Raw genomic sequence first — 16,685 nt, 5'->3', positions numbered from 1 at the left:
GAAAGCTGGTCTGTACCTATGGGCCAGGAAGAGACCAAAAATGAACATTTAGCATTGCCTTTGAGAAAGTAAAATGGTGACTGGCTATTAGCAATAGGCCTGGTGTGCAGAAGGATCAAAAGAAAGCATACAAGCTTAAGAATCTGCCACAAAATTTAAAAAATAATACAGATGCACACTGTGGGAAAAGAGAGAGAGGGAGGGAGGCAAACCATAAAACAGACTCTTAACTACAGAGAAGAAACGGAGGGTTGCTGGAGGGGAGGTGGGCAGTGGATGGGCTAAATGGGTGATGGGTATTAAGGAGGGCATTTGTTGGGATGAACCCTGGGTGTGATATGTAGATGATGAATCACTAAATTCTACTTCTGAAACAAATATTACATTGTATGCTATCTAGCTAGAATTTAAATAGAAACTTGAAACAAGCAAACAAACCAACAACAAAAAAGAATCTGCCACAAGAGGGAGCAAGAAGTGTGGAACAATGTGTATCCACAGAAGATCTGAGAAAGCCCCAGAATCCCTAGTAGGGCTGAAGGAAGATGATTCTTTTCCAAACTTCAGTAAAGAATGGAGGAGGTGACTGCTATTTTAAATTCAAAGATAACAATGCAAGACTTTAAGGAACATGGAAAGACATGGAAACATGACACCACAAAAGGATCACAATAATCTTCCATTTATCAACCCCAAAGACACAGAGATCTGCAATTTACCCAACCAAGAATTCAAATTAGCTGTTTTAAGAAAGCTCAATGAGCTACAGGAAAATACAGAAAGACAATTCAATGAAATCAGGAAAACAAGGTGCCAACAAAATTAGAAGTTTAAAAAAAAACAGAAAAAAGTCATAAAAAAAACCCTGAGGTGAAATATACAATAAATGAAATGAAAAATGCAATAGAGGGCCAAAATCAAAATGGATCAAGCAGAAGAAAGAATCTGAAATTGAAGACAATACCTTTTAAATGATCTATTCAGAGAGAACAAAGAAAAAAGAATTAAAAAGAATGCAGAAAGTTTGTGTGATCTAAGGGATATGATTGAACAAGCCAATCTGAGAATTATTGGAGTTCAAGAAGAGAGGAGGATGGGGGTAGAAAAATTGTTTTAAAAAATAATGGCTGTGTGTTTGCTTCATTAGCACATATACTAAAACTGGAACGATACAGAGAAGATTAGCTATGTCGCTTTCCTGCACAAGGATGACATGCAAATTCAAGACATTCCATATTTTAAAAAGTAATAATGGCTCAAAAGTTCCACAGCTGGAGAGAGATTTAGGCATCCATGTTCATAGGTCCTCTAATTCAACTCAGAAAACTATTCTCCAAGACACATTATAAAAGCTGTCAAAAATCAAAGACAAAGAATCTTACAAGCAGGAAGAGTAAAGAAGCTTATCACCTACAAAGGAACCCCCATAAGGCTATCAACAGCTTTCTCAGCAGAAACATTTTAGTCCAGGAGAGAGTGGGATACTCTATGGATGAAAGTTGTCCTTTAGAAATGAAGGAGAGATAGAGACATTCTCAGACAAAAAAAAGCTGAGGGAGTTCATCACCACTGACTTACAAGACCTGACTTACAAGAAATCCTGAAAGGCATTCTTATAGCTGTAATGAAAGGGAATGAATTAGTAACATGAAAACATATGAAAATATGCAATACACTGGTAAGGGTAAATACATAGTCAATTTCAGAATATTATAACATTGTATATGTTACTATGCTAGCCACTTAATTTTACCAAAAAATTTAAAGGATACAATTATTAAATTCAGCAAAAACTGTAATAATTTGTTAGTGAATATATAATATAAAAAGAGGTAAATTGTGAAAATTAAAAGATTAAATGAGTAAAAAAGCAAACTTTTTGTATGTAATTGAAGTTAAGGTGCTGTTAGCTTAAAGTAGACTGTTATATTTATAAAATGTTTTAGGTAAATCTCATGATAACTATAGAACAAAAACCTACAGCAGATACACAGAGATGAAAAGAAGTGAATCAAAGCATTTACCATGATGGAAAACCATCGATTCACAAACAAAGGCAGCAAAAGAGGATGAGGAACAAGGAGATTACAATAAAGCCAGAAAACAACATTATGGAATAAGTAAGTCCTTACTTGCCAATAATTATGCAAAATATAAATGAATTAAATTCTTTAATCAAAAGACAAAGTAGCTGAACAGAAAAAATTAACAACTAAAACAAGAACAAACTATATGCTTCCTACAAGAGATTCACTTCAGTTTTAGGACAAACATAGGTTCAAAGTGAAGGAACAGAAACATATATTTCATGGAAGAAGAAACCAAAAGAGAGCAGGAATAGCTATACTGGTATTAAAATAGACCTTAAGTGACAGGCAGTAAAGATACAAAGAAGGTCATTATATAATAATAAAGGGATCAGTTCATCAATAGGATATAACAATCTTAAATACACATACACCCAACATTTAGGATCTAAATACATCAAACAAATACTAATAGATATGAAGGAAAAGAAAACAACAACAGTACAGTAATAGAATAGTAAGAGATATCAGTATCCCACTTTCAACAATGGATCCATCATCCAGATAGAAAATTTACAAGGAAATATTGCACTTGAACTATGCTTTAGACCAAATGAACCCAACAGACATATACCAAAACATTCCATCCAACAGCAGCAGAATACACATTCTTCTCAAGTGCACACAAAATTCCTCCAGGATAGAACATATGCTAGGTCACAAAACAAGTCTTAGCAAATTTAAGAAGACTAAAATCATATCATTAGGTCAGAAATATCCCTTCATAATGGTATGAAGATAGAAATCAATAACAATAGGAAAATGGAAAAGTCCATAATTATGTGGAATTAATACACTCCTAAATAACCAGTTGATCAAAGAAATCAAAAGACAAATTAAAAAATATCTTGAAACAAATGAAAATGGAAACTCAGCATACCAAAACTTATGGAATGCAGTTCTAAAAGGGAAGTTTATAGTGATAAATGACTACATGAAGAAAAAAAGGAAGCTCTCAAATATACAACCTAACTTTATATCTTAAGGAACTAGAACTAGAAAAGAATAAGTAAGCCCAATGTTAGCAGAAGGAAGGAGAGAGCAATGATCAGAGTAGAAATAAATAACATAGAAAAAGAGGGATAGAAAAGATCAATGAAACTAAGATCTGTTTTTTTTTAAAAAGATTATGAAAATGGACAAACCTTTAGCTAGACTACGAAAAAGAGAAGACTCAAGTAAATAAAAGGAAATGAAATGAAAGATGAGGCATTACAATGGATACTGCAGAAATTCAAAGAATCATAAGACACTACTACGAAAAACAATATGCTAAAAAATTGGATAACCTAGCAGAAATGGATAAATTCCTAGAAACATACAATCTACCAAGACTGAATAATAAAGAAACTGAAAATATGAACAGACTAAGTTTTTGAATTAATCAAAAACCTCCCAGCAGGGGCGCCTGGGTGGCTCAGTCGTTAAGCATCTGCCTTAGGCTCAGGGCGTGATCCCGGCTGTGAGCCTGCTTCTTCCTCTCCCACTCCCCCTGCTTGTGTTCCCTCTCTCGCTGGCTGTCTCTATCTCTGTCAAATAAATAAATAAAATCTTTAAAAAAAATATATGATTTATCCTTAGAATTCAAAGTTGGTTCAACATACACAAATAAATAACTGTGATTCACTACACCAATAGAATGAAAGATAAAAATCACATGATTATCTTAATAGATGCAGAAAGAATATTTGATAAAATTAATCATCCCTTCAAAGTAAAAACTCACAAAAATTTGAATATAGAAGGAATGTTCCTCAACATAAGTAAGGTCATATATGACAAGCCCACAGCTAACATCATACCCAATGAGGAAAGGCTGAAAGCTTTTCCTCTAAGATCAGGAAAAGACAAGGGTCCCCACTTTTACCATTCCTATTCAACATAAAGCTGATATCCTAGCTGGAGCAATTAGTCAAGAAAATGAAATGAATGACCTCCAAATCAGAAAGAAAGAAATAAAATTGTTTGCAGAAGATACGATCTTATATATGGAAAAGTCTAAAGGCTTCATTAAAAACTGTTGGAACCAATAAAAATATTCAATAAAGTTGCAGGTCATATAAACGACATACAAAAATCAGTTTTATTTTTATACACTAACAATAAACTACCTGAAAAAATAAGAAAACAATCCTATTTACAATGCATAAAAATACTTAGGAATACATTTAGCCAAGGAAATAAAATATCTGTACATTTAGATTTTTTATTTTTATTTATTTATTTGAGAGAGAGAGAGAATGAGTGGGGGGAGGAGCAGAGGAAGAGGGACAAGCAGACTCTGCACACAGTGTGGAGCCCAACGCAGGGCTTGATCCCACAACACTGAGATCATGACCTGAGCCCAAATCAAGAGTTCGACACTTAACCGACTAACCATCCAGACACCCCAAAATATCTGTACATTTAAAATTATAAGATATCAATGAAAGAAATTGAAGAAGACACAAATGTTGGGGTTAATGTAGACTATGAAATCATTCATAATACCTGGCTTGCCAAAATGTAACATGGAAGACGCTGGGGGTGAGGGAAGTTTTCAGAGAAGGGCATAGGCCTTTGGAATGCCGAGGTCTGTGTGACCACTCTGCCCTAGGAATGCCACGGGGAGTTGCCTTCCCCGAATCTTTCTTAGCCCAAACAGCCCCACTGCGATCTAAGAAATATATGCATTGTCCCCTAGGCTATGTTTAGCAGAACTCATAGAACACGCTGATTAGCATATTGTATCTTTCCCATAATCAAGACTCTCTTAGCTCCAGTAAGACCCCTTGTCCTGCATCATTTGCTTGAGAAACAGAGTAATAAAGATTTATGATTACCGTGAAGCACCAATAAAGGTGAGAGCAAAGAGTGAAGGGTCTTCATCTCTAAGCATTGATCCCCCTTGCTTTCGCCTCTCTTTCACAGCAAAGTCTGGAATAATCTTTCATTAGTCCATACAGGGAGTGCTAGCCATTCCCAGCACACAAATAAATAGAAAGACATCCTGTGTTCATGAATTGGAGGAATTAATATTTTTTTAATGTCCATACTACCCAAAGTCATAAATTCAATTCAATCTCTATCAAAATTCCAATGGCATTTTTAAAGAAATAGAAAAAAATCCTAAAATTCATAAAGGAACCACAAAAAGACCCCAAATAGCCAAAATAATTCTGAGAAAGAAGAGCAAAGCTGAAAGCAGCAGACTTCCTAATTTCAAACTAAATTACAAAGCTATGGCAAAAAAACAATATGGTATTGCCATAAAAACAGACATATGGACCAATGAAACTGAATAAAGAGCCCAGAAACTAACCCTCACATATAGAGTCAACTGATATTTGATAAGAAAGTCAAGAATACTCAATAGGGAATGGGTAGTCTCTTCCATAAATGGCGATGGGAAAACTGGACAATCACATTCAAAAGAATGAAATTAGAGCCCTACCTATACCACTCACAAAATTTAATTTGAAATGAATTATAGATTTTAAAATAAGCCTAACAACATAAAAATACTAAGAGAAAAAATAGGAAAAATCCTCCTGGAATTGGTCCTCCAGACAATTTTTTTGCAATCAAAAGCACAAGCAACAAAAGCAAAATAAACAAGCTGACACTATATCAAACTAAAAAGCTTTCTTCACAGCAAAAGAAACAATGAGCAAAATGAAAAGGTAACCTATGGAATGTGAGAAAATATTTGTAAATCATCTATCTGATAAGGGGTTAATATCCATAATTATAAAAAGAACTCGTATAACTCAACAGCAATAAAACCCAAACAATCCAATTAAAATATGTGCAGAGGACCGGACCATCAGTTTTCCAAAGAAGATATACAAATGGCCAACAAGTGCTTGAAAAGATTCTCAACATCACTAGTCATCAAGGAAATGTAAATCAAAGTCACAATGAGGTATCATCTCCCAAAAGCGTTGGTGGAATTATAAAGAAAAGGGAATTCTTTTGCACTGTCAATAGGAGTAATAACTGGTACAACCACAATGGAACACACTATGGAGGTTCCTCAAAAAATTAAAAATAGAACTATTGGCACTTGGGTGGCCCAGTCAGTTAAGTATCTGCCTTCAGCTCAGGTCATGATCCCAGAGTCCCGGGATCTAGCCCCGCATCTGGCTCCCTGCTCAGCAAGGAGTCTGCTTCTCCTTCTGCCCCTCATCCCACTCTCCTGCTCTCTCTCTCAAATAAATAAATAAAATCTTAAAAAAAGAAAAAGAACTACCATATGATCCAACACTCCCACTTCTGGGTATATACTCAAAGAAATGTAGTTAGGATCTCAGTGTCCAGTGCAGCATTATTCACAATAAGCAATATATAATAAAAGTGGATAAAAGAGAGTATATGTATATACACAATGAAATATTATTTGGCCGTAAGAAAAAAAAAGGAAATCTTGCCATTTGTGACAATATTGTTGAAGGCATTATGTTAAGTGAAATAAATTAGATAAAGACAAATACTAGATTGTATCACTTACATGTGGAATTTTTAAAAGCTGAACTCATAGACCCCAGAGAGTAGAATGCTGTTTGCCAAGAGTTGGGGGAGGGGGAAATGGGGAGATGTTATCTAAAGAGTACACATTTCCAGTTATAAGATGAATAAGTTCTGGGAAGCCTGGGTGGCTCAGTCAGTTAAGCATCTGCCTTCTGCTCAGGTCATGATCCCAGGATCCTGGGATGGAGCCTGGGGTTCTAGGGGTCAGGATCTGTGCTCAGTGGGGAGCCTGCTTCTCTTTCTCTGCCTCTGCCCCTCCCCCCAGTTGCTCTCATTCTTGCTTTCTCTGAAATAAATAAATAAAATCTTAAAAAAATAAGGTGAGCAAGTTCTAGGGATTTAATGTACAGCATGGTGACTATAGTTAACAATGTTGTATTATACACGGGAAAGTTGCTAAGACGGTAGATCTTAAATATTCTCACCACAAATAAGAAAGGTGTACTTATGTGAGGCGATGGAGGTTAACTAGTCTTATTGTAGTAATCATTTTGCAAAATATAAATGTATCAAATCATCATGTGGTACTCCTTAAACTTGTATAATGATATATAGAGTTCTATCTCAATAAAACTGGAAAAAATGAAAGAAAAAAAAGAAAAACAATTCAGGAAAAGTAATTTACACCCTAGAATTCTATACCCTCATAAACCATATATAACATATTAGAGCAAAATAAGGAGGATTTCAGTCTTGTCAAATCTCAAAAAAAAAAAAAAACTTGTATATACATTTTCCCAGGAAGCTAGATGAAATTGTACTCTAAAAGTACAAAACAAGAAAGGATGGAAAAAAGAAAGGAAAGGAAAGGAGTAAAAAAAAATACACGGTATTCAGGAAACCTAGAATCTAATACAGGACAAAATCAAGGGAATTCTCAGGATGCGGAGGAAAAGAAAATTTTAGTTACAAAGAGCGATTAGTTGAGAATAGAACAGAAGGATGGAAGGGTCCAAGAAGGACACCAGCATGGCAGGAAAAACAACCACCTCCTTGATTATCTGATAATCTGATTATTGATTATTGGATGTAATGATGTAATGGTATATTACTTGATGTAATAATGACTGTATTACATTGGCAAAGGATTTGGGGGTGAAATAGTGATAGTTCATAGAAAACTGAGAAAATGATGAAGACAGTAATTATGAACTCCAGGATAAACAAAGAGATCAAAAGAAAACATAATCACCATACCCTATATAGATTAGCTGTTAATAAAAATATAAGCTTTTTATTTAATAAAAAATTTGAAGAAAATGTGTGTTGAGGGGCATAAATCTGTTACAACTTCATATTTTATTTTAGATAGTCAATATAATCAATAATAAATAAACTAATAATTTTTTTTAAAAGATTTTATTTATTTATTTGACAGAGATAGAGACAGCCAGCGAGAGAGGGAACACAAGCAGGGGGAGTGGGAGAGGAAGAAGCAGGCTCCCAGCAGAGCAGGGAGCCCAATGCGGGGCTTGATCCCAGAACCCTGGGATCACGTCCTGAGCCAAAGTCAGATGCTTAACGACTGAGCCACCCAGGTGCCCCTAAATTAATAAATTTTTAAGATGTAATATTTTATTTAGAAATATGAGGGGAACATCAGGGGCTTCTGGGTGGTTTAGTCCTTTAGTGTCGGGCTCTTGATTTCAGCTTAGGTCTTGACCTCAAGGTCATTAGTTCAAGCCCTGCATTGGGCTCTACATTGTGTGTGGAGCCTACTTAAAAAAAAATAATGAGGTGAACATCAGGAGAATCAGCGAAAAAGAATTGACAATGATTATATCTCTGGGAGCAGCAATTGTCATTGGGATGTTGAGTGGGACAAGAAATTGCTAATTTTCATCATGAGCCTTAAAAATCTATGTACATCTATCTGTTTAATAAACGTAAAAATTGTTTTGAAAGAGGTATATTAGTCATATAGCTTAATTTTCATTATAAGATACATTTTAAAAGTGATACAATCATATGTTTCAGTGTCTTTTAGATGATTTCATTATCAGTATGCCCTGGCATGCTTATTCATAATCCTACATCTTCAGGTCACCCTAAATTCACTCCTAATGCATTATTTTAATATACTCTTGCAAGTAGATAAAAGCAAAGATAAGTGATTTGATGAAGTCTCTACACATAGCAAGTTTTCTCAAAAAGCTGTTTAATTTCTTCTTCTGCATTTAGGAATTTATGGCAAAAGTTATAGGTTGGAAAATAAAATCCACCACAGAAGTATAAAATTATTCATGCAAATTATAACAACATCCATAAAATTTACATGCAAGGTGATCTGTTAGATGGTTATTCAAATGTGGCAAAGTAAAGTTGAGAGTAAAACCAAACATCTGGGGCCAGAATGTATGTTAATCAGGAGAGTTATAGATGTGCATGTCAATGGATCATCATGCTCTTGAGGAATTCTGAGTTTGAAAATACTAACTTTTCCCCCAAGAGTTACTCCTGGTTGAAGTGAATGTCCGAAATCGGTAATTGATTTTTATCTTGATTATCTATGTTAAAATTGTAGATTTACCCACTTAACATTCGTAAGGGTTCTTTGCCATTTCAGGGTTGCCCCCCAGGCGGTGGGGGGGGGGATCAACAAAAGTGCTTGTGATAGTTAATTTCATGTGTCAACTTGACTGGCTCTTGGGGTGACCAGATATTTGGTCCAACATTCTAGGTGTGTATGTGAGGATATTTTCAGATGTGATTAACATTTGAATAGGTAGAGGACTAAGCAAATTGTCCTCCTGAATTCCACAAAGGACCTGATTAGAAAAAGGCAGGGTAAGTGAGAAATCTCTCTCTGTGCATGACTGTCTCCCTGCTGAGATACCAGTCTTCTCCTGCCTTAATGCTCAGACTCAGATCGAAATTTACACCATCAGCTCCCCTAGTTCTTAGGCCTTCCAATTTAGGCCAGAACTCTACCATTGTCTCTCTTAGCTCTCCAGTTTGTCAACTGCAGATCCTGGGACTTCTCAGCCTCTCTGACTATGTAAGTTAATTCCCTATGATCTTTCTGTCTCTCTTTCTATATATATATGTATATACTCATACATATATATATGTATAACTTTCTGTATATATATGTATGTATATATATATACACACTCACATATATACTGTTGGTTCTGTTTATCTGAAGAACCCAGACTAATACAGTGCTTTTCTGGAGGAAAGTTGAGAATTCAGTTAAACTGCTATTTCTAAATATTCAAATATTCAGTCAAGCAAACTAGAGTCATAGATGGTTAATTTCTGTCTTAGTTTATTTAGTCTTTTGGCTTGAATGTAACAGGAATCAACTAATGCTAATTTAGGACAAAAATAATTGAAAAAAGAAAAGGTTGGGAGGAATTCATTTTAAGAAATCGTAAGTAAGGGCAGAAATGCTTCTGCAGTCATGAAGGTGCTGGAGCAAGATGTGGGATTCCATTTCATATTCCAATCTCTACTTGTCTCAGGACATTTGTTTTATTTACTTTTCTCTCTGCAGAAAAACTATCACAGCTACTCTGTTCACATGGTGGTAAGCAAACCATAATGCCACAGGTTTTACTCCTTCATTCACTAGATCAGCCTATGTAAGGATGAAACTCTTGAAACTAACTCTAGATTTGTAAGGGAGGAATTTGGTCATATTTGAGTCAGGGACTCCCTTGTGGTCCAAGTATCTGCAAATAGGAGCATGGAGTTATGCTGTATAGATATGGCTGCCGTCTCCCGTACCTGTGGCTATGTGGATGGGGACTGAGAATAGCAAGAGTTCCTGAATTCCTTAATTCAGGTTATTTCTGAATTCACTTTTTCTTTCAATAATTATATTAAGATCTTCTATGTGTCCAGCACTGGGGAGGACATGACTCTGAAAAAGATGTTTCTTGCCCTCACCAACCTCTCTATCTAGTTAGGTGTACTGGGACAGGTGTATTGGCTGGCGAGGATTGGATTTTATGTAACTAAATTGTCAATGTAATACAATGCAACAAGTGATATTATGCAGACAAAAAAGGTGTTATGGTAGCAAAGGAGAAGTATCTCATTCAGACTGGGAAGTAAATGATGTCTTCCTGTGAAAAATGACATCTATACTAAGACTACAAAGGAGCATTAAGTGTTAGCTTGGCCAAATAGATGAAAGTGAGATATAATAGAAATGACTCCAATGTTTATGGATAATGTTGATGGATCCAAAACAAAGTAATATTGAATGTTGATGGGTATCTTAGTTTGGGTTTCCCAAAAATCAGATCCTAAGATAAGACAAAATTAGTCCTTTGTGTTGGCAGCGTTCTTAAAGAGTTTCTTCCAACAAGGATGGCCAACAGCAGATTTGCATATCAGGATTTGCATCCTCCCAGTGTAGCCCAGCAGAAAAACAGCACCTTTTCCTCAGTGGTTCCACTAGAACAGGAAAAAGGTCCAGGGTTGACTCTAATGGGAACAATTTGGGCCATTGAACAAATCACTGTAGACAAACACCTAGAATATTCTGGTCAGGGACTGGGGACAGTCACATTTGTATCACATGACCAAATAGTGGGGTGAGGAGGAGTAATTCTTTAAAAGATATCACAGCATTATTACCTGAAAAGAGAATGGATGGTAGGCAGTCAAAATCCACAGGTGTCTACTAAAATTTTGGGCGATATTCCTTTAATATTTATTTTATACTTGAAGATGTGATGTATTATACAGACTTAGCAACAAAGAACTTTTTTTTTTTTTTTTTTAATAGAGTTGATCCCATGACTCTCTTCTATCAGAGTAGTACCTTGGACCTAAAGGATGATTTCAAAGAGTAAAAACTTAAATCATCCACACTTTGGTTTTCAGTACACCATAAAATTTACACATAAAGAGAATAGTGATTCTTAACTCATAATGGTCCACAGATGGCTTTTTTACAGACATTTTTAGTATCTGGTGAATTCAATAGACCCACTCCTTAGAACATATTTTTTGTACATACAAACTTCTTTTGAGAGATTGACCGTCTACATGAAGCCCAAGTTAAACCCCTGATGTAGATTGACTGAATGTTTTCAAAGCCCTTGGCTCCTTTGCAAGTAAACAGATAGTCCTTTTCATAGTTCTAACATAGGAATGCCATTTAGATGAATTTGTTGATTTTTATTTTTAAACTGCTCAAATTATAAAGATATACAAATCCAAAACACTATTTTCATACTGCATTCTTGTTCAATTCAGTGTCATAATCTTAAATCAAGGCAGATAAACTGTATTCAATTTCTGGTGAGGATACAAGGGCAAAAAATTAAGTCTTTCTGAAGCTTTTGAATATTGTTTACTCCCATAATAAAGAAGGCAGCTTGCTGCCTAATAAGATGTGGCCTGGGAGGTTGCTTTATCAATTTGTCGATCCCTTGGAGGAAAAAACACATTTTAAAAACAAATCCAAGAGTAAGACATACATGAATGCAATCCATTTACATTGAGAGCACATTTCTGTACTATGCCAAATAAAGTAAGAATTTTTGTATAGAAATTTATTCTTCTACCTTGCCATCCTTAAATAATATGATGTTCAAGAATTATGTATACGTCTGTAGGAAGCACTTTAGGGTTTTTTAGCCTTTTCTATAAACAGTGTTATTTGTAAAACAACCATAAATTTGTGAAAATGGTAACATGATAAATTTGTAGGTTTGTCATAAAACACAATAAAGTACAGGATATGAACAATTGTTTTTTAAGATGAGTATGTACCATATATTGCATGGAACAGACTCTTACTAAAAAAAAAGTGGCTTATTTGAAATACAAATTTAACTGGGCATCCTATTTTAATTTTTGAAATCTGACAACTCTATAAACCTGCAAACAATATCGTTTTTATTTACTTGTAAATAAACCATTGATTTTGTATATTAAAGTAGTTTTGGTAATGGCATCTCATTTTATTGTCAGATATATGTTTTCGGCTAAATGGACTATTAAGAGTATATACAACTATATTTTCATTGAAGTTGTAATAGAATACTTGAAGCTTTTTTTCCATAAGCAGTGTCCACTCACATCCCTTTTCACTCCTGAAGAACTTTATGGAGAAAGCCAGACTGAGGTAAATGTTTCTTTATTTTAGATTGGTTTCAGATCAATTCTTTTAGTATTTAAAGAAATGTTATTAAAAGTTGCATATTTTCTGCGTTTAAAGTAACTTGCATATGTGATTCTTAAATGATTTGTCTTTGAAAGCAGAAACTTTTCAAAATGAACCATTATGTAGAGATGAAATCAATGAGTCTAGAAAATGAATAATTCATTTTTAAGTAAATGAGAAATTATTTTGTGCTGTTACTTATACATTTTCACATTTATAGTTAAATAGTAATTTGCAATACACAGGGTATTAGTTGTGAATTGTGGTTTTCAATATCACAGACACATTTGTTGCTGTGGTTTTGCAATATCATTCCCTGATGCTTTTCTCAATTGTGGTTTTCATAATCATTGTTTGATAGTCATGTAGCTGTGGTTTGGGGCTGCTATATCCATTTGGACAGAGATAATTGCTTATAGGTTTTGCTGTCTTTTAATTTTATAACCTTAGTGAGTTAAACTAGAAAAAGAAAAATTGAACTTTAAATATCATCAACATTCTCATTAAAAATGATGAGAAAAAACAAATTGTAATAGTATTCCTTAGTTTAATTCATTCACAGTGACTATAATTAATATATATTTATAAATTTATATAAACTATATCTATTTCTAATAATGCGTTCTGGTTATTTTATCAATCTTGCCTTGAATTCCCTGACTTTTGCTCCTTTCAGCTTTTAAACCGAATATTTAGCTGAGATTTATTTGTTTCTCTTTTGCTTTGCATATTTAACCATTTCAAATGCCAAAAGAAACACTAACTGTTATGATATTTTAATTCCAATGGGCATTCCTTTTGGCTGATATAAAAAGTCAGCCAGTTCTGTAAAAAGATCTTTAAAAACCATAATGTATAATACATCCAATTGTAAGCACACCAGTTTAATTGTAATGAGTTGAAAATTAAGGAGGCCAAAATCTGTAGTTCTCTGTCTGCTTATTCATTCCACAACACAAACACACATAACCCTGCTTTTCATGGTACTTACGGCTTTAATTTGTTGGTTCTTCAGGGGAGGGACTTTGTCATTTAGCGCATTTTCCACTGCAAAGGACCATGTATTCTTACAACCTCATATGTTAATAGTACTAATGGTAATGTAATAAAATTCACAATTGGTCTTCAGCTCTGTATTAAGATTCTCTCAGCCATACCTTTCACAGGGCAACTCTTTACACCTTCCAGAAGATGTCCTGATGGGGTTATAAATGACACTGATTACGGTGCCTCCTGCACGCTGAGCAGCCTGCATTATGCTCAATCAGCCCAAGCTCTCGGCTGACCCCCAGACCCTTTCAGAGTATCAAGTTTGGTGGGGCTCATAGGAATGGCTAGTCAACCAAACAAAGGGGGGCACAATTTTAGATCAGAATGGATGATCTCACAACCTGGGGGGAAGAGTCAGCAGTATCTGGGGGATACATGTCAACTGCAGTGGAGTTTATTAGTAAATACTGATTACATAAAGCAGCCAGTTCCACTGCCACTTGGATAGAAGCTTCTTCCAGCCCACCCGGGAGGATATATTTAATACTCAGTATATATGAAACTATGAGAAACTAAGCTAGCCTCATGCAGCTTAACTTGGCCAAATAATAACTATGCAAATCACTTCAAAATTTGTTCTTTTGGCTTGCGGTTTCCGACATACTACACACACAATAATTGAATAAGAATGAAACAAAACTTTAAAAGCTAAAGAACCATGAAATAGTTATTGGGTCTTACCTGCTTGGGAAATTATGGCAAGATCAAATCTTTTATTAGTCGCTGGCTGCTTCCCTGTGGCAGAAGAACTAAAAAGAATTAAAGGTCATGGGATGGGGTGGGACTTCAGAACTTCCAGACTTCCTCAAAAAGTTAGTATTCTGTTTAGAGACTGTTCATTTCCCACCTAGGGCTAATCACCTAGCTAATGGTCCTCCTTTTTGATATGAGGAAAAATATCTGCCTGTTTCCAAATTCGGAATTTGTACAATCTACAATGAAAACTCTAGATGAGAAAGAGCACTTTGAGGACGCCGCTCAGCATCCCATCCATACGGGCTAAGTGGGGGATGGTCCACGGCCGCAGCGGTCTCCTGGGAACCATGAGAGCAATGAAATGGTCTCCAGAGAGCCCGGGCAGATGAGAGGGCTTAACTGGCCCCAAGACACACAGTTGGCATTTGTGATCAGCTGCCTGTCGCCGAGGATTTTGCCAGGGGCCTAACCTTCCTGCCAAGAAGCTGGAAGGGCGGGGGTAGAGGCTAGGGGAGGGGGCGGCATAACTGGAAGCACAAAGTTTACCAAGAGACTGGGATTTCTTTGTGCCCCGCTGGACGGGCGAGGCGTGGGGAGAGTTGGGGTCCATCAGAGGGGGCTGTGGGAAGAAGTTGCCTGGAGGGGTGCTCTGGCAGATGCCCAGAGCTGACGTGGTGACAACTGCAGAAGGTGGCCCCCCTCCAAAGCCTCCCCACGCCTCTCGCCCCCCCCAACCCCCCACCGCGCTCCAGTGCACCCCACCCGACCGAGGCCGGGGCCCTCTTTTGCATCCGGACTGGCTTTGGATGCAGCCAATCCTCCTTTCGCTGATGGAATAGTCTCCCCTCCCCGCAGCCCTGGCGCGCCCCTCCCTCCCGCGCCTCGCCGCCTCCCGCGGCAGAGAGCTAGCTGCGCGGCCCGGAGCGGCGGCGGCGGCGGCGGCGGCGGCGGCGGCGGCGGCGGCGCTCGAGTCTCTGCCCCGCACGCCGGGGAGAGGGGAGAGCGAGAGCGCTCCTCCTCCCGCGCCTACCGCCCCCTCTCTCCCCCTCTCCCCTCTGCTCGCTCTCCCTTCCCTCCCTCCTTCTCTTCCTTCTTTTCGTGTTCCCCCTTTCCCCTTTTCTCTCTCCTCGTCCATTCGTTTGTAAATTCTGTTCTCCCCCCCTCCATCGCTCTCCCACTCTCCCCCTCCCCTCCCCACTGTCACACTCTCTCTGCTCCCCTCTGTCTTCTCATTTGCCTGCTCATCTCCAAACGTGGCTCCGCGGCTCCCGGAGGAGCCCAGCGCCCGGATCCCGCGCGTCCAGAGCACCTGGAGTCCGGCCCGCGGCGGCCAGAGCCTGGCCGGAGGCGGCGGCGGGAGCGGCGGGAGCCGAGGGAGCGGCAGCCCCGACCGCGGCCACCGCAGGAGCCCCAGTGGCAGCGGCCGCCGCCGAGATGTCCCGGCGAAAGCAGAGCAAACCCCGGCAGATCAAACGTAAGTTTGCACGCTGGGCTGGCAGTTGCTGGGATTATTTCTGGGGAGGGGGGCGCGCGGGGCGGGAAAGGGAGGGAGGCTCGGGGAAATCCGCTCCCCGTGCCCCGGATTTGTCAAACTTTGCCTGAGCAGCGGAGGGACAACTAGTCAGTCACAGACAGACAGACGGCCCGAGCGCCGGGCAAGAAAGACGCTGCGACGAACAGCCTACTCTTGCTCGCCCGAGTCTTCGCGCTCCTGGGTTTCTTTTTAATTCCGACCCCCGCGCCCAGTTAGTCCCGCTCGCGTTATCGTCCAGCGTGCCTGGGCAGCCCCACTTATTTAGGAAATTCTTCTTATTGTGGTTGTTGTCATGGTTGTTGCAATCGATATAGTGCTACTCTTGGGGACCACACTTTTAGCAAGCAGAATGAGAACTTAGTTCTCCGAAAAGCTGGTTGGACCTCGGGGCGAGGGAGGCACCGTCCTTGGGCGGTGGAAAATCAGTGTCTGGGTCCTGGTCCAGGGCGGTGCCAGAGCCAACGCCAAACCCGAAGCGAAACAAAAAGTAGGTGTAAAAGTTTGCGCCTCTGCAGCGGGCGGCCGTCCGCCTCCGCCCCGAGGGCGCGGGGCTGGCGGCGGGCAGGGCTGGGCCGGGGGCGCCGGGCCCGTCCGGTTCGAGTGGTCCGGACGCTCAGCCGAGCGGGGATTCGGTTTACCTCCCGCCCCGGAGGCGCGCGGAGTCCTCGCTGGGAGGGGCCGC

The 16,685-nt window shown here is 38.5% G+C and overlaps 1 protein-coding gene and 1 non-coding gene across 3 annotated transcripts in view; both read left to right on the top strand.

The window, feature by feature from the left end:
• Positions 1-1,131: 1,131 nt before the first annotated feature.
• Positions 1,132-1,241, top strand: LOC123797993 (U6 spliceosomal RNA). The gene has a single exon (XR_006781148.1). It is a non-coding gene; the product is annotated as a U6 spliceosomal RNA (small nuclear RNA).
• A 14,161-nt stretch (positions 1,242-15,402) lies between these two features.
• ZFPM2 (zinc finger protein, FOG family member 2) overlaps positions 15,403-16,685 on the top strand; it is a 443,301-nt gene continuing 442,018 nt past the window's right edge. For both annotated transcript variants that reach the window (XM_045805813.2, XM_045805812.2), the window contains exon 1: positions 15,403-15,943. In XM_045805813.2, coding sequence (XP_045661769.1) covers positions 15,904-15,943 — 40 coding nt within the window. In that variant the 5' untranslated portion in view covers positions 15,403-15,903. The remainder of the gene's footprint in view (positions 15,944-16,685) is intronic.

The sequence above is a fragment of the Ursus americanus genome, chromosome 9, assembly GCF_024610735.1.
Source record: "Ursus americanus isolate L20-20 chromosome 9, mUrsAme1.1.p, whole genome shotgun sequence".
In the NCBI taxonomy this organism is placed as follows: Eukaryota; Metazoa; Chordata; class Mammalia; order Carnivora; family Ursidae; genus Ursus; species Ursus americanus.
The sequence above is the reverse complement of the archived record's forward strand: the minus strand, read 5'-3'. Positions and strand labels throughout refer to the sequence as shown.